Source organism: Giraffa tippelskirchi, chromosome 3 (assembly GCF_054371585.1).
Source record: "Giraffa tippelskirchi isolate mGirTip1 chromosome 3, T2T-mGirTip1v1.2.pri, whole genome shotgun sequence".
NCBI classification, from domain to species: Eukaryota; Metazoa; Chordata; class Mammalia; order Artiodactyla; family Giraffidae; genus Giraffa; species Giraffa tippelskirchi.
Window position 1 is genome coordinate 28565966 of NC_137277.1, and position 22120 is coordinate 28588085.

General features: G+C 58.7%; 1 protein-coding gene across 9 annotated transcripts; it reads left to right on the forward strand.

Moving 5' to 3' along the window:
* The first annotated feature begins 11086 nt into the window (after positions 1-11086).
* On the forward strand, positions 11087-16601 carry RNF112 (ring finger protein 112). 9 transcript variants are annotated; one of them, XM_081583625.1, is made up of 15 exons: positions 11087-11422; positions 11602-11642; positions 12144-12432; positions 12643-12849; positions 12961-13089; positions 13263-13367; positions 13768-13818; positions 14067-14123; positions 14200-14274; positions 14350-14467; positions 14591-14757; positions 14831-14884; positions 15008-15082; positions 15216-15721; positions 15923-16601. In XM_081583625.1, the coding sequence occupies exons 1-14, from the start codon at positions 11369-11371 to the stop codon at positions 15684-15686; spliced, it is 1893 nt and encodes a 630-aa protein (XP_081439751.1). In that variant the 5' UTR covers positions 11087-11368; the 3' UTR covers positions 15687-15721; positions 15923-16601. The 9 variants fall into 9 exon arrangements, with proteins under 9 accessions (XP_081439751.1, XP_081439748.1, XP_081439749.1 ...); XM_081583622.1 differs by having other exon boundaries at positions 12144-12498; positions 15216-16601; XM_081583623.1 differs by having other exon boundaries at positions 15216-16601.
* Positions 16602-22120: the final 5519 nt, after the last annotated feature.

Below are 22120 nucleotides of genomic sequence, written 5' to 3' on the forward strand. Positions count from 1 at the left end.
GGGTCAGCAAAGCACTTCACATGGGTCTGCTTGTTGGGTGTGGTGGGGTTTAGATGCACTCTTCAGGGACAGAAATCTGGCCCCACGTGCTCCCTCTGAAGGTGGTATCTGACAGAAACTCTTGGATGTCCTGAAGAGACACATTAGTGGGCATGTATATTGGCCACCCAGCATGGACATGTCTTCCTGGGTTTGGGGGGTCCCCTGCCTGGAATGGTTGGTTGGTTGGTTTAGCAGATCTAATCTGCTGCCCTGGGATCCACTGTGGAAGGTGTTGATTTGAGCCAGGGCGGGGGAATCCATTCTTGGAGTGCCGGTCACCCCCATCGTGTCTGCTCCTGGGTCACTGGCTGGGCAGCGGTAACTTTGCAGGTGAGGTGCTGAGTCACGTCAGCTCTGCCTGGGCTGCCAGCCCTGAGCTTGGGTCTCAGCCTCCCTGCTGCCTGGTTTATTCTGGCTATGAGTCTGAGGAAGTCCCCTTGCTGTGAGTGAGGGACTTCTCTGACCAGCATTGCCGGGAGGCGGGAGAACTCAGGGTAACGGGATGGGGGCTGTGGGCTCACTGGACAGGACTGTCTGCTGCGGCCCCCACCCCACAGGCCTTGCACAGGTCACCTGCCCACTGTCCTCCACCTGTCTGTCCTGCTCTGGCCCCGTGGGCCCAGCTGCTGGCTGAATTTGGCCCTTAGGAGGCACCAGCAGGGTGTGGGGGGAGAGGTGCTCCCAGGCCCACCCTGACAGGACCTCAGTCTAGCAATGGCTGTGTCCTCTCTCCACCCCGAGATGGCTCCCATGTAACTCCCCCAACGCCCTGACGCCCTGCCTCCTCCCTTTATCCCTGCAGCCCAGGATGGTCCCAGGTGCCTTCCTTAAGGCCCACAGCCCGGTGACAGTCCCTTCATGAAATCTCTACAAAGCAGAGCAGCTAAGTCTGCCTTTGTTCCCTGCCAGATCCTGGATGATACAAGGTCTGATGCTGGTTTTGTCCTGAAAGCCTGGCTGCCTGCAGAGCTTCCGCGACCACAGCTGAAGATGAGGCCGCTCATCTCCCGTAGGCGGCCACCGCTCCTTCTGCTTGAGCTGGAGAAGGCTGGGTGGGTGTCCCCCAACCCCGGCTGAGTGAGGGGCTGCCTGCTGTAAGGAAGGAGGGTCTGGCTGAGCCACTGATCCCAGGTCCTTCCCCAGAGGCTGTGCCTGCACTGGGAGGGAGACTGATCGGGAAGGGGCGGGGCCCTGGGGCCCCACGGGCACTATGGAGCGTCATGTCAGACCACATCAGGCCCACCGTGGGGTCAGGGCTTCAGCAGGTGACGTTTGAGGACACAGGCCAGCCCATCACCCCTGTGCCAGTGACAGTGGACAGACACGGAGCCTCAGCTGTCCTGGAGCCAGAGGGGAGAGCGTGATGACAGGTGGGATGGTGGGGGATGGGGGAAGGTTTTTAAAGATAGGGTGTGGGAGGTGGTCATAGGGTGTGTGATGAGCTTGTGCACCGCTCCCTGATTGGCTGGCAGTGAGGGGACAGCCTGGTGTTTGCAGAATGTCAGTCATCCACCTCTGGGTGCCCCCAGGCTGGGATCCGCGTGCTGGTGGGCCGTGTGCAGTGCACTTCTCCCACCTGGTGGGGGTCCAGTCTCTGCAGCACTCAGAGGCCGTGGTTCAGACTGCGCGATCCAGTCCAGTTCCCTGAGGAGGAACCGAAGATCCTGGGCTTTGTTCTATGGCTAAACTATTATTATTTTGTTTTACTTGTCTTCTTCACATTGTTTCTGCATTTACTCACTTCTCTGATGTAACTTATTCTTTAGAATTCAGGGAAGACCTAGGAGGCTAAAGTTTTCCTATAAACAAGAGGCAGGCGGAGGCCATGGTGGGGGGCAGTCTTTTCCAGGAAGACCCCACTGGGCACTGCTAAGTTGCAGGGGTATAATTTACACATCATAAAATCCATCAACTGTAGGTGCACAGTTCAATAATTGCTCCTTAAAAAAAATAGACTTTATTTTTTAGAGCACTTTTAGGTTCACTGAGAGGAAGGTACAGAGATTTCACACACATACCTGCCCAGACACATGCACAGCCCCCCAACAATAGCCCCACCAGACCCACACCCTTAGGTCAGCATCACTCGGAGCCTACAGCTGACGTGAGGGGACATGCCTGGCACTGTACGGCCTGTATCACGTCCTGACACACACGCACCATCAAAGCACTGTATAGAAGAGTCTTCCTGTCCTGAAGGTCCTCTCTGCTCCACTTAGTCATCCTGTGGTACCCTCCCTGCCCCACCTACCCCCACAGCCAGGGAGCCACCTTGAGGTGCTGATGCTGGTGGTGAGCAGCTCTCTGCCCAGGCGCTGGCCCCTGCTGCAGAGAAGAAGCCTGGGTTTGGGGGCCCAGTGCCCTGAAGAGGTTGCAGGCACATGGGGGTATGCGCAGCATGGGGAGCCCGGCAGGCTGGAACAAGGGTGGTGTGGCTTTGTGAGCTGCAAAGCACCCCGCACTTCATGTCCTTCCTGGAGATGACTTAGTAAGAGCCCCAGAGTGAGGAGCGTGGCCAAGGGTCATTCCACCTGACCAGGAAGACCAAGGGACGCAGAATTCTGCTTCCGGCAAGTGTTCTCACCACCGTCAGCTCTGAACAAGCACAAACATGCACATGTGTCCACGGCACACACCCCCCTTCATCCTTGCATCCCTCGGTGTTTATGGGGTGCCTGCACCACGCCAGTCACCACAGGGCACTCACGATGTGAGCAGTTTAGGGGATGCAGATGGACACCTATGTTCTCAGCATCCATCTCTGGAGCCTGGCACACTGTCATGCCGGGGTGACCAGGATACACCCAGGAGCAGACCCAGTGGATGGCCTGCCCACATCAGTGATTGAAGGCAGGGAGTCTCATCAAGTTCGAGTTTGAGTTTGGGGCAGGAGGGCTCAGTGAGCAGCGAGAAGGTTCTGAGGGACTGAGGCTGGGTGAGCAGCTTTTTCTATAAATGGCCAGATGTGAAATAGCTCAGGCTTCAGGAGCCCTACAGTCTCAGACTTGAATCTTCAGCTCTGCCACCTTGGCCGTCCCTGGACGTGCACGAGGTGGCTGGGCTCCAGTGAGCCTTATTGACATATGATGGAGAGGGGGGCTGATTGGTATCTGACCCCTGGAATAAAGATTGCAGGGGCAGGGAGGGAGCAGTGCAGGCATTCAGGTAAAGAGAGGTCTGAGCAGTGGAGTGACATGTGCAAAGGCCCTGGGGTAGGAGGCGCCATTGCATTTGAGGGCTGGGGCACCAGCTGACTGGCCAGGAAGAAAGGACAAGCGAGGACACAGGAGAGGCTCAGAGGAGGCGGGGCAGGGTCCTTCGGGGCCTCGCAGACACAGGACGGACTTTGGCTTGTGCAATTGTAAACAGTGGGAAGGGCGGGCCATAGAGAATGCCAAGGCCCGTGCCTAATTGTCTCCCCGTGGTTACTCCAAGTCTCCTTTCTGCCCAAGGCAGAACTAAGAGCCCGTTCTTTCTCCTGCAAAGAGAGCTGGTCCTGAGTCAAAAGACAGACTCACTGGGGGGAGAAAAGTCCCTGGCCAAACATGTCCAGACCTGGTGTAAGCAAGCGAGGCTGGGGGTGGGGAAGAGCTGTGTCCCCCGGTTCCGCTGGTTCCCCAGGGACTGGGTCTCCCTGATACAGCAGTGGCCTTGCCAGTGGGTGTCCCATGAACTCTGGGGTCTGCCCTGGCTGCACTAGGGGGATCAGCTCTTAAGGAGAGCAGGCATGCCGTTGGAGGCTGGGGCCCCTACAGGTGGCCTCCGATCCTTGTGGGCTGATGGGGGGCACGTCCAGGCAGTTCTAATGCAGCTGAAGCCAAGTCCAAGGTGGAAGAGCGCGATGTTAATGGTTTTCCTTTTATCGAGGTCAGCGATGGTGCGGGCAGGGGTACAGCTCGTACTGGGTGAACCACTATGTCACTACCTGCAGGTCAAGAGACAGAAGGTTTCTAACCCAGAAGGTCACGTCTGTGTCTCCCACTCCCCAGCCTGAGGGAGACACCATTGTCAAGGCTCTCAACTTGCAGTGGTTTTGCCTGTTCCTGAACCTCCTATAAATGGAATAATTCAATGTATATTCTTAAGCATCTGGTGTTCTGCTCAATATAAAAGCCTTTTTAAAATAGTTCCATGTAGTGCTTCTCAGAGTGTCATCTGGGGTCCCCTGTGGGTGTCTGGGGCCCTTCCAGGGATCTGAGCAATGGGAAATGTTTTCACGGTAGTGTGTTATCTGCACTCTGCACCCTGCTTTTCCAGCGAGTGGGATGGTGTTTGCAGAGCCTGTGACTGTGGCTTCTCAAGACTGAACACAGAAGCTGGACGGTGGCGGGAGTGCAGTGGGGCCCAGGGGCCTCTCTGGGCCATGCTTGCTTCAGGTGAGATGCAGGCAAGGAGGCCCTGAGCTTGTGGGGAGTGAGTGAGGGGCTGGAGGAGGGGAGGGCTGGGGAGCTGGGGGGGACTTGAGATGGGCAGCCCTCGTGGGGAGGGAGCGTCAGGCTATCCTACAGGCCACAGAAAGCCAGTGTCCCATTTTAAGCAGGAAGGGACACCCTTCTTCTAGATTGTTATTTTATTTTTAACTAGACTTTTTGTCTTGAGGTCATGGTAGGTTTCCATGCAGTTGTATAAATTGATACAGAGAGTGCCCCGGCATCTTTTTCTCCCCCTCCCCCCCTTTTTTTGGCTGTGCCTGGTCTTAGTTGCAGTATGCAGAGTCTTGCCTCATCCTTGCAGTGTCGGGATCTTTTGTTACGGTGACCTGTGAACTCTTGGTTGCAGAATGCGGGACCTTGTTTTTAGTTGAGGCACATGGAAACTTCAGTTGCAGCATGTGGGATCTGGTTCCCTGACCAGGGATGGAACCCGGCCCCCTGCACTGGGAGCGCAGAGTCTCCGCTGCTGGACCACAGGGGAGATTCCGAGCCCTGGTACCTTGTCCCATTTCCCCAGTGGGCACACGTTGTACGTTTGTCCCTCAGCATCACAACCCGGATGATGCCATGGATGCTGTCAGCATGCAGGACATTTCCAAGACTGCAAGGTCTGCCCTCTGGCCCATTGTTGGCCACTTGGTGCTGAAACCTGAATGGTGGGACACCTCATCACATGATGTCCTGAGACACTGGATCCTGTCGGCCCCAGTCTTGTGGCTTTCTCTGACGCCCCTCCGGCAAGGGACGGGGTGCAGCCTCAGGATGCTGATGCAAGTGGGCGTCCAGGCTCCTTACTCTGCCACCCCCACCAGTGCCCCAGGAGGGGCTGTGACCACCAGATAGGCTCAGGGTTCTGACTCTCTAGGTGGTCTTCACAGTGCTTTGGGGTCAGGAGAGCACGTGTCCCCAGCTGGGAGAAAAGTTCAGGCTCCCTCTGTGGCCTCCTCTGACATGGCCAGGTGAGGGGGCATCTTGTCCCCCCTGGCGCCTGTTAGGGTGGCTGATCTGGGGCTGCATCTCTTCGTGGTATTTGGCTAGAGTGTTTATATTGTCTAAAAGTTTCCCATCTTGCAAGGCTGTCCCTCTCCTGATTCCTCAGCTAGACTGGGGGGGCGGGGAGTTTACTGGGACTTTTTTACCTGCCTGTTGGCCTTTCTGGGCTGCCCTTTGTCCAGCATCAGGTCCAGGACAATGAGGCAGAAGGAGAATCCCGGCCACCCGCCTCCATGTGGCTCCTCAGGTCCCGAGGCCCCAGCCCCTCGGCCCTCCCCTTCTCTCTCCTTTAGAGTCTTGTCTTTTTCTCTGTCTGGTGTCTGGGCGTTTCGTCATACTTCACACAGGAATGGGACAAGGCACACCCACTCCATCTCTCTGTGAGTGGGAGTTGCTCAACAAGACTGTGATGCAGTGTGACTTACATGGAGCGCCATGGGCCCATCTCCATGGACGTGAGCCCCTGGCCACCTGATGAAGCACCCCAGCAACCCAGTGGGATCCCTTGTTCCTGAAGGACTCGTTTTGATTTACATCTGGGCTGGCAGGGCGTAGGGCTTCCCAGGTAGGGCTAGTGGTAAAGAACTCACCTGCCAGTGAAAGAGACATAAGAGACGCGGGTTTGATCCCTGGGTCAGGAAGATCCCTGGAGAGGGAAATGGCAACCCACTGCTGTGTTCTTGCCTGGAGAATCCCATGGACAGAGGAGCCTGGTGGACTACAGTCCATGGGGGTGCAAAAAGTCAGACACACACTAAAGTGACTTAGCACATATGCATGATATTGGTGGAGCAGGTGGGGCAGGGGCTGTCAGCCCACAGTGTGTTCCTGGTGGCCGCTGTTGATGGACAGGGCTGGCCTGGGCCCTGGGGATGGCTCCCCAGCCTTCTCAGGCCTCTCAGCTGACTGCCTCCCTGCCTCTGGCTCCAGGATGTCCTCCGGGACCAGCTGCTCTGATCAGGGTGGGGCTCCTGCTCTTCCTGCCACCAGATTCATCGTCAGAAAGCAGAAACAGATTCCAGCATTCGGACACCATCCTCCCTGACCTCTGGGGTCAGCTGGTCACTTCCTGTTACCTAACCTCACTCCACACTCGATTTCATCAACAAACAGGCTGTGTGGTGGATTGCTGAGCACCTGGCTGTTATGGCCACTCTGCTCTCCCCAGGTCTAGGCTACAGGGTTGAGGGGGAGGGGTTGATAGAGGAAGGAGAAGTGTGTTTGTGTGGTGTGTCTGTGTGTGTGTACATGTGTGTGTCTATGTATGTGGGTGTGTGTGTGTGTGTGAGGGAGTGAGGTTAGGAGGAGGCAGGCGTGGCTGTGAGCATCTGCAGAGCCTCAGTTTCCTCATCTGTAAAGTGGAGCAATGATTCCACCTTTGGAGGAAATCGGGGAGAACTGAGTTTCTGTCGTTGAAAGGACTCAGCCTACCTTCAGTTCAGTTCAGTTCAGTCGCTCAGTCTCGTGCGACTCTTTGCAACCCCGTGGACTGCAGCATACCAGGCTTCCCTGCCCATCGCCAACTCCTGGAGCTTGCTCAAGCTCATGTCCATTGAATCGGTGATACCACCCATGGGATGGCAGCCAAACTTAGGAGCGAGTAAATGCCCGTGACCATTTCATCAGAGTAACAAACTAGCTGAAACAGGACTCTGCGGGGCATGGTCCTCATGCCCTCAGGTCCTGCCTCTGTAGGAACCTCTAGGATTCTTATTTGACAAGAGGAGCCGTCAGGCCCCCTGGATGGGGAGGGAGCTGAGAGACCAGGCAGGGGGCAAACAGTGGGGAGATGCTGGCACAGTGAGGTGAGGTGAGCCCAGCTGGCATTTATTGAGCGCCAGCTGCATGCCAGGCTCTGGCAATAACCCAGCAGGGGGGAGATCATTATCTTTAGCTTTACTGTCGGGAAGCTGAGCTGCAGGGAAGGGAGTGACCAGGCTGGCAAGTTGGGCAGGGTTGGGATTTGAACCAAGGCCTGGGTGCTGCCAGGGCCTTCCAGCTGGTCCCGTCCATCTGGGGGCGGCCTTGGCCACCAGATGGCTGGTGGAGGTCCGGATGCAGAGGCTGAGACTGCAGGGGGCCCGGCCCCAATCAGTCTGGCTGGCTGGCTGTCCAGCTGCGAGCTGCTGCCTCTCACCTCGGAGGGGTCTGGGGGGCCAGGCCCAGCTGGGCGGAGACTGTGGCAGGGAGTCTGCTCCTTGGGGCCAGCTGGCCGCATCCTCAGCATCCTGGCCGACTGCCTGGATGCTCCAGACCTGGTGGGCGGCTAGGAGTCCAAATGGGGGATTTCAGAGGAGGGGCCTGGAGCTGGGCATGGGCTCGGATTCGGGGAAGTTGGTGCGTGATGACGCAGGTTCCTCAGTTGCTGGTGGCCCCCCGCTAGCCAGTGTGAACCTCAGGGGGCCTTTGAGTGTCACTACTGTCACCTCCTGTCCCCACAGCAGTCAGTCAGTGCCTCAGCCTGGGTGTCCTGCCCCTGCAGCCCCCCTTCCTGTCCGCCGTGCTGGGACTGTGGCTTCTCTACCCCTTCCTGACCCCCAGGCGGGCCACCCCAAGCCTCTGTGAGGAAGTCATGTGACTCTGAATCTCCGCTTCCTTGTCCGCAGAGCAGGGCTGTGAGGGTTAAGAGGTGGCTCCAGTGTCCGTGGCCCCCTGCCCTCTCCCACCCCCCCACCAGATTGGCCACTGAGCCCCGCTTCTGATTGATCACACCACTGCCCAGCAGTTTCCAGGTGCTCCACAAAATCTCCACTCTTGTCCTAATGGCCTTTGTTTCAGGGGACAGAGCCTAGTATGCTCAGCCTGACCGCCAGGGCCTTTCTGGTGGGCTGCCTGGCTGCTGGCACACAGCAGGGACCACCTGTGTCCATTTTCCGAAAGAAGCAAGAACAGCTGGGATTCTAATTGGAAGTGGACTCAGCCCAAAACAGGCCCCTGGGTGGCTAGCATCAACAACAGCTCTGTCCACGCCACCCTGCAGCTGAAGCGTCTAGTTTTAAATCATCAACTATTTATTTATCTGTGACTAGACACTTAGGATGCTTTAATCTCCCCCTTTAATTAGAAAAAAAAGTTTGTTTTTGGTGACATGGTAGACTGTTAACCTCAAAACTCCAGGGCAAGTCAGACGTGCCTGGCACCACCCTTCGTTGTTTATAGCTAAAGTCAGTACCGCCTGCTGTAGCAAAACTTGGTGGCACTCTGGATGCAGTCCCTAGGGGACAGGTCTCAGGCCTGGTTAAGCCACCAGATCTCCTGTGGGTTCAGGGACGCAGATCTCGTCACATGCCTCCTGCTTCAACTCCTTTAGGTTCCCATCGTCATGTCAGGAAAGTCTAAAAGCTGCCCCATGTCCTCCCCAGGTCTGTGCTCTGCGGACCGCACTCCCCAGCACTGCCCCAGCCTGGCCTTGACACAGGCTGCTCCCCGTGCCTGCAACACCCACCCCCACCCAGTACCTTTCACAGAGAGGGGTTAATGTCCACTTATCCCACAAGACTGAGCCTCAGCAGCTGCAAGTCTGGCTGCGGGGCTTCTCCAGTCCCACATTCTCCTGGGTTTCAGTGTCTGTGCTCAGGGTGGAGGCCTGTCCTGGGTTTGAACACAGCCTTTGATCTCCCCCGGATGAGGACCCTACCTGTCTCTTGTAGCCCTGGCAGCCGACTCTATACTTGGTACAGAAGAGGCACTTCCTAAAGATTTGAGAACAAAGAGGGGAAAGGACAGACAGGGAAGCTCTCTGAGGGTGTCTGAGCCAGCCTGGGCCTGGGCTGGGGGCTCCCTTTCTGTGTAAAGCACCCAGCATGGTTTGGAGGGAGGCGGGGACAGGCCAGCACAGGCCTGGGGTTGCGGGGCCGAGGCCACCCTCTGGGCCTGCACTGCATGGTCATCCTGCTCACCCAGCCTTGAGTTCCCTGTTTAGACACCAGGCCCTCTGTGCTGTGGGGACTGGGGGAGGCAGCTCTTGGTGACACAGCGTGACCCTAAATTGCTAAGCAGGTGTGGGATGATTGTTCTGCTATGACATTATTTCAGGAAGCCAGGAGTGAATTTCCTGCCTGAGGGCCTTTGACTGGAGGCTGAGGAGTTAGAACTTTCCTCCTGGTGATGACTGGAAGTCCCCGGCAGCTAGCAGAGCCAGGGCAGAGCCAGGTCGGGGTCAGGGTCATGGGCAGCCAGTGGGCCTGGACTCTCTAGTGTAGAGCTCGGGGCTGGCCTTGCCACCTCTGCCGCTGACTGCCCCCCATCAGCTCTGAACACAGAAGTGGAAACCATATGTAACCAATGGCCCGGGTGGGGGGGATGTGGGAGTGGGCCTTTCAGTCCCAGAGGTCGTCTTAGGGCAGGGCGGAGGCCGCCTTGATGGGAGGGGACGGGTGGCCCTGGGAGGGGGGGCTGGGTACTCAGCACATCCTGCTATTGCTTAGGGCTCGGGAGGGTCCCAGCCACCAAGGCAGCTGAGTCTGGGCTCACCTACTGGACAGTACCCAGAGGCCACTGGCTAGACAATGGCCTCCTGGGCCAGAGAGGGCCCTGGGGACAGGGACTGAGGGGTGAGGCTGCAGGGGGTCCTGCGTGCCCCGCTCCCGGCCTCTCCTCCACCTCTCACTCTCCCTGTGAGAAACGTTGTCCTCCCACCCCCACCTCTTTGCTGGCCCAACCTCCCCAAGAATGCAGATCCGAGTGCCCTGCCTTTGCTTGGTGACCCCAGAGACATGGATTCAATCCCTGGGTTGAGAAGATCCCTTAGAGAAAGGCACAACAACCCACTCCAGTATTCTTGCCTGGAGAATCCCATGGACAGAGGAGCCTGGTGGGCTATGGTCCATGGGGTCGCAAAGAGTCGGACACAAGTGAAGTGACTTAGCACGCATCCAAACAAGTGTCTCTGGAGGGAGGGGCCCGCTACAGCCACAGGGAACACCGGGTGGAGGTCGGAGGTGGAGGAGGGAGGGCTGCTCAGGGAGGTTCAGGCCCTCGGGTGCAGGCCAGGAACTTTGGATTCCAATCTAATGGTTGTCCGGAGCCAGAGCTGTGGCAGGTGTTTGAGCAGCCCGGGGGTCAGCTGTGCTCAGGGGTCTGGGCTGGCTGTGCACTGCAGGGTGAGTGGGAGGGGCCCAGCCAATAGGCAGATAGAGGATCCAGGGATAACTCACTGGGAGAGGAAGACACCACGGGACAAAGAGCCAATGTCAGAACAGCCCAAGGGGCTGAGGAAGGCATAGCTGGGACGACCCTAGGGGAGGGATGACCCTGGGGGAGGGACCACCATGGGGGAGGGTCTTGTAAGCCACATGTTGTGGGTAGCATCATGGGTCCCAGCAGATGCCCAGCACCACGACCGTCCAGAGGAGGAAGGAGACCATCTGGGGCTCTGGGTCAGCGCCCGCCACGTGCTTTCCCAGTTCCCACACTTCTGTCTTCTGTACCCCCTGCCCGCAGCCCTGGAAGAGCCCCGCTGGGCCAGCAGGGGCAGTGCCAGCCTAGTTCTGTGTCTGCCGCGCACCCATATGGTTTCGCTCTCCCTCCACCCTCCCCCGCCCTGTCCTTATCTTTCCCTCGTCTCCATGGCGACTCACCACCTCGCTTGCCTGCATCCCAGCCTCTGCCAGGGATTCTGGGCTCGGCTCTGCTCGTCCCTCCCTCCTCCGGAGCCCTGGTTCCCGCAGTCCTGTCTCCTCCCCCTGGGGTGAGTCCAGAGGCAGCCTCCTCTTTCCCGACTGTCACATCCATTTCCCAGCCCTGCCCAGTCGTCTCCTCCGGGGAGACCACCCTCCCCCCCACCAGCCTCCACCTGCCACAGCCCCATCAGCGCTTCCAGAAGAAGAGCCATCCTCAGCACCAGCAAGGTCTCTCGGGCCTGTTCTCTGCTCCGGGACCCTTGCCCCCGCCAGCCTCCCATGCCGAGGTCCGCCTTGTCAGTCATTTCCTTTTGTCACCGGCTTGGCAAACAGGCAAGGTCTTGGTCCTGAGATCTGGGGAGGAAGTTGGGGGGTACTGGGAAGGGGCCCCCTTGGGGGAGATGGGTCTCCAGATGGGGGATGGGGGCACCTAAAACTCAGGATGAAGATAGAACTCTGGATTCTCTTCTAAATAACATTTTTTGGGTTTTCTCTCCCCAATTTTCTCCAAGGAGAGAAAACGGAGCTTCATGGGGAACAGCAGCAACAGTTGGTAAGTGGAGGGCCTGGCAGCGGGTGGGGGCCGTGTGGGTGGGCTGGCTGGGAGCACGGAAGCCTGTCCCAGGGGAGGCAACACGAGGCTGGCTCCAACGGGCTGTGGAGGGAAGGACGGGAAATCAGGTGGGTGCCTCAGGAAGCCGGTGCCAGCTCAGCGCTGGAATCTTCCGAGAGCTATATGCCCCGCCGCGGGAGCCCCCTTATGTCCGCAGGCCCAGCGTGTTGAAGCCACTGCAGGGAGGGGGTAGGGGTAGATGACCGCTGGAGGGACCCCTCCGCTAGAAGCAGGAGGCCGTGGGGGTGGATTTCCGTGGCATCTAAGCCAGACGCCGGCACCATCTTGTCTACTTGCCCTTGCCTCCCTTCCTGGAGGGTTAGAAACAGGCCAGACCTGGGCGGGAACTTACCCGCGACGGCTCCATCCAGGGTTCCTCGTTTCTGGGGCCCCTCTCACCACTGTCTGGGGTCCCCGCACCCCCCACCCCGCTGCCCCCAGGTCCCACGCGCCGTTCCCCAAGCTGGAGCTGGGGCTGAGGTCCCGGCCCACGGCGCCCCGCGAGCCGCCCGCCTGCTCCATCTGCCTGGAGAGGCCACGTGAGCCCATTTCGCTGGACTGTGGCCACGACTTCTGCCCGCGGTGCTTCAGCACCCACCGCGTGCCTGGCTGCGGGCCGCCCTGCTGCCCCGAGTGCCGCAAGACCTGCAAGCGGAGGAAGGGCCTGCGGGGCCTGGGGGAGAGGATGAGGCTCCTGCCGCAGAGGCCGCTGCCCGCCGCCGCGCTGCAGGTGCCGGCCTGGACCTGGACCTGGACCTGGACGGAGGGGGCGGGGCGGGGGGGCGGGGCGATGGAGGTGAGCATGCCGGCCTGGGCCGGGACGACGGAGGGGGCGGGGCGACGGAGAGGCGTGGCTATGGGGGCGGGGCGACGGAGGGAGCGGAGTTCCGGGCGGACAGGCTCCAGCCTGGTGCTCAGGGAGCCTCGTCTCTGGGCCCAGGAGACCTGCGCTGTGCGCGCCGAGCCGCTGCTGCTGGTGCGGATCAACGCCTCGGGGGGCCTCATCCTGCGGATGGGCGCCATCAACCGCTGCCTGAAGCACCCGCTGGCCAGGGACACCCCCGTCTGCCTCCTTGCCGTCCTAGGGGGGCCACACTCAGGGAAGACCTTCCTCCTCAACCACCTGCTCGAGGGCCTGCCCGGCCTGGTGAGCGCGGGGCCGGGCAGGGACTAGGGGACAGAACCAGGGTCCCAGCCGGGCTTGGCGAAAGGAGCAGGGCCGGATGGTCCAAAGCTGCTCTGCTTCTCTGCCCCTCAGGCGTCCAGCGAGGGCGGCTGGCCGAGGGGCGGGGGCTCCGGGCAAGGGTTCCGGTGGGGAGCCAACGGCCTCTCCAGGGGCATCTGGATGTGGAGCCACCCCTTCCTGCTGGGGAAGGAGGGGAGGAAGGTGAGGGGTGAAGGGACAGAGGGGTCCAGGCCGACTCAGGCAGTGCGGGGGGCGGGGAGCAAAGAGGGTGGTGGGCAGGAAAGCTTTGGGGGCCAGGATGAGAAGGTGGGGTGGAAAGGGGCAGGGTCGGGGAGGCGCCTGGCAGGCTGACCCACGGCTGGCACCCCACGCAGGTGGCTGTGTTCCTGGTGGACACGGGGGACGTCATGAGCCCAGAGCTGAGCAGGGAAACAAGGACCCGGCTGTGCGCCCTCACCTCCATGCTGAGCTCCTACCAGGTGAGGCCCTGCCAGCTCCTCAAGGCTCTCTCCACCTTCCCAGGGCCATCTCAGCCCAGCCTGGTCCCACCAAGGAAGGTCACCTTGACCCCGGAGCAGGTTCTGGAGGCACCCCTGCGAGGGCGTGACCTCAGGGAAGGTGGGAATGTGGTTTGTCCTAAAGTTGGGTTGAAGGCCCCTGGGGCAGCTGAAGGTCTGTGGACCATTCCCCGGCCTGCCCTCCACCCCACTAAGGTCAGGCCAGTCCTGCCCCACTGCAGGGTGCAAGGCTCCCCCCCCCGGCTGATCCCTCCTACATCCTGAGCCCCATGGTCCACCTGAGGGTCCTTCCTTGCCCAGGTCCTCCCAGCGTCTCCTTGTCATCACAGCCCCTCCTGCACCTTGTTCTCCTTGGTTGCAGATCCTCACGGCCTCTCAGGAGCTGAAGGACACAGACCTGGAGCACCTGGAGGTGAGGGGACAGCTGGCCTGGGGCTGCACCCTGTCCCCTGTGTTGACCGTGGAGGCAGGGGACTGGGCAGCCAGAATTGAGTGCTGCCCGGCTCTGCCCCAGGGTTTTGTGACCTGGAGCAGGGCTGTGGGCTGGGGGCTGAGGAGAGGCCAGAGGGTCCTGGGCTGGGAGTTGGGAGGGTGTCCTCCGGGGGCTGGGAGGCACATCCTTGGAGTGGTCCAGTCGTGACCCCTGTGCCCCGTCCCCAGATGTTTGTCCACGTGGCTGAGGTGATGGGCAGACACTATGGGATGGTGCCAATCCAGGTGAGAGCCCGTCTCTGGACTTGGAGCCCAGACTCCAACGCCCCAGCTGCTGCTGTCAGCTCCCCTTCTCTTCCAGCACCTGGACCTCTTAGTTCGTGACTCCTCCCACCCCAGCAAGGCTTGGCAGGGTCACATGGGCGACGTCATCCAGGTGAGGGAGGGGACGGAGGGCCGGGCAGATGGGGCAAGTATGGGGAGCTAGCTCAGAGTGCTACCCCTCCTCTAGAAATCGTCCGGCAAGTACCCCAAGGTCCAGGGGCTGCTCCAAGGGAGGAGAGCCCGCTGCTACCTCCTGCCAGCTCCTGGGCGGCGGTGGGTGAGCCGAGGCCATGGAAGCTCAGGCGGTGAGTGTCCCTGGAGCAGGGACTCCCCGGCCTGTCCTCCTCCGGGCGCCCGGCCTGATACCCTCTCTCCTCCTAAAGCCGGTCCTGCTCCGGGCTCCTCTGCATGAGGGATCTCTTCCTCAGACACAGATGACGATTCCCGCCGCCTGCGCGCCTACGTGGCTGACGTGCTGAGTGCGGCCCCCCAGCACGCCAAGAGCCGCTGCCCGGGCTACTGGAGCGAGGGGCGCCCCGCGGCCCGGGGGGACCGACGCCTGCTCACGGGGCAGCAGCTGGCTCAGGAGGTCAAGGTGTGCAAGCCCCCTGGAGCCCCGGACACCCACTGCCCCTGCACCCCCTGACCCCCCACCGCTGTCTCTACAGAACCTCTCAGGCTGGATGGGCAGGACGGGGCCCAGCTGCACCTCCCCAGATGAGGTACGGAGCCGAGGGGAGGACGTGGGGGTGGGGGAGGTGGGCCGGACCCCTCTGGATGGAGCCGGGCAACCAGCAGGGGACTGGGGCAAAGGAGGGAGGCAGCTGGGTTATCCCCCTGGACAGATGGCTGCCCAGCTGCATGACCTGCGGACGGTGGAAGCTGCCAAGAAGGAGTTTGAGGAGTACGTGCGGCAGCAGGTAAGCCTGGCCTGCTGGGAGCCTGGGCGTCCTGCAGGAGAGGAGCCGGGCATTGGGCAAGAGGAGCCCAGGCAGGAGTCTGGTGGGAGGCACTTGGCTCCGGGTCAGGCCCCTTCTTCCTCCTCCATCACAGGACATAGCCACCAAGCGCATATTCTCTGCGCTCCGGGTACTGCCGGACACCATGCGGAACCTCCTGTCGGCCCAGAAGGACACGCTGCTGGCCCGGCACGGGGCAACCTTGCTGTGCGCCGGGAGGGAGCAGACCTTAGAGGCCCTGGAGGCGGAGCTGCAGGCTGAGGCCAAGGCCTTCATGGACTCCTACACCGTGCGCTTCTGTGGCCACCTGGCTGCTGTTGGCGGCGCAGTGGGGGCAGGGCTCATGGGTCTGGCGGGGGGCGTGGTGGGCGCAGGCATGGCCGCAGCAGCGCTGGCTGCAGAGGCTGGGATGGTGGCTGCGGGAGCCGCAGTGGGGGCCACAGGGGCGGCCGTGGTCGGGGGAGGTGTGGGTGCCGGGCTGGCGGCCACGGTGGGCTGCATGGAGAAGGAGGAAGACGAGAGGGTGCAGGAGGGGGACCGGGAGCCCCTGCTGCAGGAGGAGTGACCCCTGCCCGGATGCTCCAGGGCTAGATGCTGAGGGTAAGGGCGGATGTGGGAGAGGGCTGGGGGTGCTGATCCAAGGGCCCCCGTGTACCACACTGTCCTGGGTGAATGGCCCATCCCGGTGGTGACAGAATCGCAGTCACCAAGAAACCAAGAGGGCTCAGGGCTGGGAGGGGCCTGAACAAAGCCTTGGGCTGTTTCTGTCCCAGACAGTCCCAGACCTGCCTCTCTTCCTAGATGAACGGGCCCAAGGTCTCCCACCAAGAGCATGGCCCACCCTCTCCACCCTGGCTTCTTTCCTGGGACTGCAGCAGGGCTGGCTGGGCACCATTCTGAAGCCTCCCCTTCAGAGACGGAAGCAGCCCCAGGATGGCGGCTCCTGGTGATCAGGATCAGGAACCCAGAAGAGGGGCTAAGAATGGGACGGGTGCCTCCCAGGCAGCACACAGTGGCCTAACCCCAGAGCGGAGACTCCTCCCAAAGTTACCCGAGCAGGACGGGGGCCACCCCTCCTCCAGCAGCCCTGGGGAACCTGCACGCGCCCTGAGAGCGGAGCCCCTTACATGTCCCTTGTGGTCGTGCCCTTTTTCCAGCCTGGTCAGTGCCCACGTTCTCTGTGGAATGCCATCCCAGCAACGGGTCAGAGCCAAAGAAAAACACCAGTAGTTTCTGAATTACACCAACAGCCCTCATCGCAGATTCTAGGAAAGTCCCGGGGGGACAGGTCCACGGACCACACCGCCCTGCCCCCGAACCTGGGGGAGACCCCTCGGGCCTGTTGGCAGGAGACCTGAATGCAGCCCCACGACAAGCCCGAGGAGGATGGGAGAGCCCCACGAGGAGGCTTCTAGGCTATTGAACTGCGAAGGATTGATTAATGGGTGCATCCTACGAAAAATAAAATGTGTGTGCTTGAGTGTCAGCGTCCCAAATCATTGAAGCAGCTCCAGAGCTCAGCCTCCACAGGGCTTTGGGGACCGGGCAGTGAGCCCAGGTGCTCCGTGATGGGGACCAGCAGACAGGAAGAGGGGCCAAAATCCAGAGACCTGGGGGCCAAGGGCTTGTCCGCCCGCTAGGACTGGGTCCTGCTCGCATCGTCTCTCCCACCTCACTGGCCCTAGGGAAGGTTGTCAGTCGGTTTCCATCCAAGGGTGGAGGTGGACAGGGAGTGACTGCTGGAGCCGGAGGCAGGACGAGCTGGGACCTTTCTGCGGGCCAGCACCTGGCGAGCATCTGCTGCCCTGGCCCTGCCCAGCGCGTGCTCAGCAGGACAGTAACTGAGTCTGTGTCCAAACCCTGTCCTTTGCAGATGCAAACCCAGAGAGCTACCATCTCAGCTGACACTGCCCTGGTAGCTGATGGCAGGAGAACCTCCAAACTCTTGACCCCCAGCTGGTGTCACCCTGCAGAACTGGGAGATTCCTTTAGGGTCAGCTGTGCTGAAATTAAGGTGTCAGGACCAGCTCTGGGAAGCAGTGTCAGGAGACAGGCAGAAGGGCATCGTCAGAGACCCAGCTCCAGAGCAGAAGTCAGAGAAATCCCAGTGCCTGGCCAGGGACGGGTGGGGGAGATGGGGGCTGGAGTGACTGGAACTTCTGGGGTTGAGGCCAGAGGTGAAGGCAGGGCCCAGACCATGTGTGTTTGTCGAGGACGGTTTCCGGAAGCATCTCCCTGAGTTGTTCCCTTGTCATCCAATGGACACATGGGCTACAGAGCCTCACAGGCTTTGGGGCTGGTAGGCTCAGGATGTGGGGGAGTCTCTGAGGAGTCAGGAAGGGAGAGGGCAGTCTAGCTGGAAGCCCCCTCCCCTGGGGTTGCAAGGAACTGCTGTGCGCCGCCCCCCTGCTCTCTGGACAGAAGGGAGACTGCCCAGTGGGCCGGGCGAGCACCCTGCAGAGGCCGGATGGATCACACTGAGCCACGTTTGCCTTGTGCCTTACAGCTCTTAAAGCGTCTCTCCAGAGCCTGGGACCCACCTGGGGCATTGAGGACATCGAGGGCCCGCTTTTGTCAGAAGTTCAGAGAAACGACGCATCTCCATTGAGAAAACTAGTCAGAGATGAGCCGGGCCTCAAACACATGATCTCTGATGCCAAATTCCTTGCTCAGGTAAGCCCACATCACTCCCTCCCCCCACCCAGATCCTGGGATCAGGCCTCTGGGCTCCAAGCCTGGTGCTTCCAACACTGGTTCTGTAGTTCACAAGAGCCCAGGGACTGTGTTGAGGCCTCGCAGCCTGGCTGGTTCTTAACCTTTCTCTCTGGTGAAGGTAACCGATTTCCACATTCCTCAGGTGACAAGCGTCAGGTTAGAGATCTGGCTAGGGACTTAGCCTGCAGTGCCTGCTCCTGGAGCCTCCTGGTGCTGAAGCTGGCCACAGAGCGAGGGAAGCTGCATCCTTGGGCCCCCTCCTCCCACCCCCCAGCCCCTAGGTTGTACTCTGAAACCCTTGTGCCCATGTGTGGTATCAGCGGGTGAGGCCTCTGGGAGGGATTAGGTCTTGAGGGTGCAGCCCTCGTGTATGGGGTTAGTGCTCTTGTCAGAGATGAACAGACCTGGCAGAGCCCCCAGCCCCTTCCACGTGTGAGGGCCCCGCCGGCTACGCTCCAGGAAGTGGGCCCTCCCCAGCTGCAACAGCGTGTCCGCTGGCCCCAGGATCTTGGACTTTCAACCCCTCCTGCGTGAGGAATAAATGCTGCCCCTTCTGTGGATTTTATTACATCAGTCCCTTTATGTTGACATTGAAAAGAGGTGATCTTTCTGGGAAAAAAAAATCTCTGAGTTTTAATTCTGGTAAAAAGCTTATTTTGGGCTTTCCAGGTGGCTAAGCGGTAAACAATCCACCTGCCAACACAGGAGACACAAGAGGTTTGATCCTTGGCTGGAGAAGATCCCCTGGAGGAGGAAATGGCTAACCATTCCAGTATTCTTGCCTGGAGAATCCCATGTACAGAGGAGCCTGGTGGGCTACAGTCCGTAGGGTCACAAAGAGTCGGAAATGACTGAAGCAACTGAGCATACAGGCAAAAAGCTTATTTAGCCTTTAAAAACATTTGCATACCTATCAAAAGGATAGAGGAAGAATTTACAAATATGAATTTTCTCTAGGAAAAGTCTTAAGGGAGGGGGCAAAAAGAGCTCTTCCCTTTGATAACCAAGGAAAATTCAGTCTTACATTTATTCACCCTCCAGATTTTCCCCTTTTGTTGTTATTTTATAGTAATGAGACAGGCTGGGACCCCCGACTATTTACCAGAGCGCTTGCACCTGGACAAACGCGAGGGCACACACGTAGGGGCAATCATGAACAATGAGCTGCAGAAGGCCACATATCAACCACCATGGCTGAGGTGCAGGAGCTAAAGGTGGGCGCCGCGCGAGATCTCTGCGAACCGCCCCACCCAGGGGGCGGGCAGACCGCCCAAGCCGCCCCCTGCCCCACCCGCCCTAGTTAAGGGCCCAGCCTAGGAGCCGCAAGGCCAGCTGTTGCTTGTTCCCCCTGCGCATACGGCAGGAACTCCAATAAGCCTCACCTGAATTTCTCATCTGGCCTTATCGATTTCTGTTGATCAAAGAGTCCAAGGACTCGGGTCAGTGATGTATTTGGTGACCACCCTGGTGGGGCGTCCGTGGGGCCTTTGCCCCTTCCCTGGGAGAGGATGCAGGCACCTCCGGGACCACGGAACAGCTTCCCTGAGCGGCCGGGACCCCTTGCTTCAGTGTGCCCCTGTTCGGTAAGTCTGCTTCCTCACCCTGGGGCCTCGGCACCCGTGCTCAGGCACAGCTTCTCTCCTCTTTGTCCCAGCCCTCTCCTGACCTCTCTCGTCTCCCCCTCCTGTCCTCTCCTTCCAAGAGGGGGGACGTTGGGCAGCTACAGCTTCTCTCCTCTCAGCCGTGACACCTGCTCCCTCTGGCCAGCAGCGGTCACCTGATGAGGGACAGACAGGCCGGAGACATGTAACTGACTGGTGTCCAGGCTCCATCACCCTGGGGAGTCTTTTCTGGAAGCAAAGGGACTGGCGCTTGAGTAGACGCCCACGACCTGGGTTGAAACAGCAACCTCTCTCTCAGTCTTTTCTGTCCCTTCTCCCTCCTCCCCTCCCTTGGTCCTCACACCCACACTGCCGTCCCTCTCACTCTGGACACTCCCTGTGGGGTCACGTTTTCACGACCCCCCAGTGCTTTTCTGTCCCCAGCTCCTGCTGGCAGGAGGGGCATCTAAGAGAGGAGCAGGGCTGGACAGAGTCCTCCAGGGACAATGCACGGTGACCTCATCTCTCTGTTTCTTGTCTGTAATAGACAGTGTCTGTTGCTGCTACATGTTAAGGCTTGATCAGTGAGTTTAAAGGGGTCTGTGTTTCATGTGGTTTTGTCCATCCAGCCTCTCCTGCGCGTCTCTGCTGGGCTCAAATCCAGCACGTGAGGCTTGAAATGCAAGCACAGCCCATGTGGCCTGAGACTCCCGCCTTGGGTGACTTAGTAGGACTTCAGAGAATTAACCTATTGATTAAAATAGAGTCCAAGGGGCTTCCCTGGTGGTCCAGTGATTAAGAATTCGCCTGCCAATGCAGGGGATGCCGGTTCAATCCCTGGTCCTGGAAGACCCACATGCCATGGGGTAACTAAGCCTGTGCACCAATGACTGAGCCCGTGTGCAGCAACTGCAGAGGCCGAGCGCCTAGAGCCTGTGCCGCATGAGAGGAGCCACCGGAATGAGAAGCCTGTGCACCTCAGTGAAGAGCAGCTCCTACTCACAAAACTGGGGACAGCTCACCAGCAACAAACGCCCAGCACAGCCAAAAATAAATAAGTAAATAAATATATTTTTAAAGGGAGCAGAATCTATTTAAATAAAGAAATTAAAAACAAAGAGTTCAAACACCTGGGTCAGTAACAGTAACACTACAATTTCTAATGATCTCCGTTGCTATTTCCACCTTTCTCGTATTTTGCAGCCATTGAAATATTCAGCCATTCTGTAAATACAAAGCCAAGTAATTATCAGAATCCCAATGGGATGAATTAGAGAAGTCAGTACAATACATGATTTGAGGAGAAATCTTTAATGCATAACAATATTAAACACTTAAATTCTTGATTATGTGAGGGAGGAAAAAGCATCTTTTCTTTTGCTGTATATTTGTTAAAAAACAAGATGACAGTCTCAAAATGGAGTCACTGATGCTGAACTCCATGTCACCAAACTTCACTTAATTACCATTTCAGACTCTCCCCCAAATAGGATCTTAAACCAGAGAATCAGGAATCGCCTGGTCAACACCAGTGAGGTCACACTGGCCTGGTGGACCCCTGCTTCCCCTACAGGGAAGTGACCTCTCAACTACCACCCCTCTTTTCAGCCCAGCGTGACTTTCTTCCTGCCCCTTCCGCCTGTGAAAGTCTTGCCCTCTGTATAGCTCCTTGGAGCTCCTGCCAGAGGCAATGCCATCTAATTCATAAATCACTGAACAAAGCCAGTAAGATCTTTAAAATGTATGCAGTTGAATTTTGTTTCTTAACATACTTGTCTTCATTCTCAGCTGGGGGCCATGCAACAAAAGCCAGATGAACAAGAGAAAAGCACACAGATTTATTTAATGTAAGTTGTCTGGGATGTGGGAGCCTCGGTAAGGAAACAGAAGCCTGAAGAGGTGGTTACACCTGCATGTTTTTAGGGAAACATGCTAGAACCAGAAAGGATATGACAAGCTCCATGGATGAGCGGCAGGGGGAGGGGGGGCTCCACAATGCCTGTCCGTACCCTTTCCTCCCCTCCTCACTCATCGAGGAAACAAGGGGCTCCTTTCCTCCAGCTGTGGGAAGGGTCCCCTCTCACATGACAGCATTATGAGGGTCAGAAACTGCTTCCTGAACCTGCCATTTCTCAAATCCCTTCATTTTAAAATATTCACTGTGCCAAGGCGCCAAATTCTGGGGCAGCCTGTCCTGAATCCCGCTGATAAGCAACATGCAGAATCTGCACGTTAGTTTTACAAACCATATTCACTGTCGCTCCCACTTTCACATGATCGACTATTTAAGTATCATTCTGTTGCTCACAGTCCCACTCAATCTTTTTTTTGGCCGAACCACATGGCCTGTGGAACTTCCCGGACCAGGGGTGGAACCCGAGTCCCCTGCAGTGGAAGGGCAGAGTCTTAACTCCTGGACCACTCAATCCTAACCTAAGGAACAGTGTAACTCCAGGGCCCGATAGTTGGAACATGCTAACATTTTTTCTTGTAAGAACCAACATGTTTGTCCCAAGATCCCTGTGGTCACACAAGAAGCTTCACACTTCCGTGATAACTTTGGCCCTTCAGTAAGTGTTCTGTCATCCTAAATAATGTTTCCCAGACACAAAGGAAAAGACACCCACAGCCGTCATCCAGTACTGAAGTGTCTCGTGAGATGCCCTTGGGAGGTTCAGGCTCA

Excerpts from the sequence above, each read along its gene's own strand:
- RNF112 (XM_081583620.1), top strand. The coding sequence starts at position 11,369 with ATGCCGAGGTCCGCCTTGTCAGTCATTTCCTTTTGTCACCGGCTTGGC. Across the intron at positions 12,850-12,960 it reads TCGAGGGCCTGCCCGGCCTG|GCGTCCAGCGAGGGCGGCTG; the intron begins GTGAGCGCGGGG and ends TCTGCCCCTCAG. Across the intron at positions 13,090-13,262 it reads TGGGGAAGGAGGGGAGGAAG|GTGGCTGTGTTCCTGGTGGA; the intron begins GTGAGGGGTGAA and ends CACCCCACGCAG.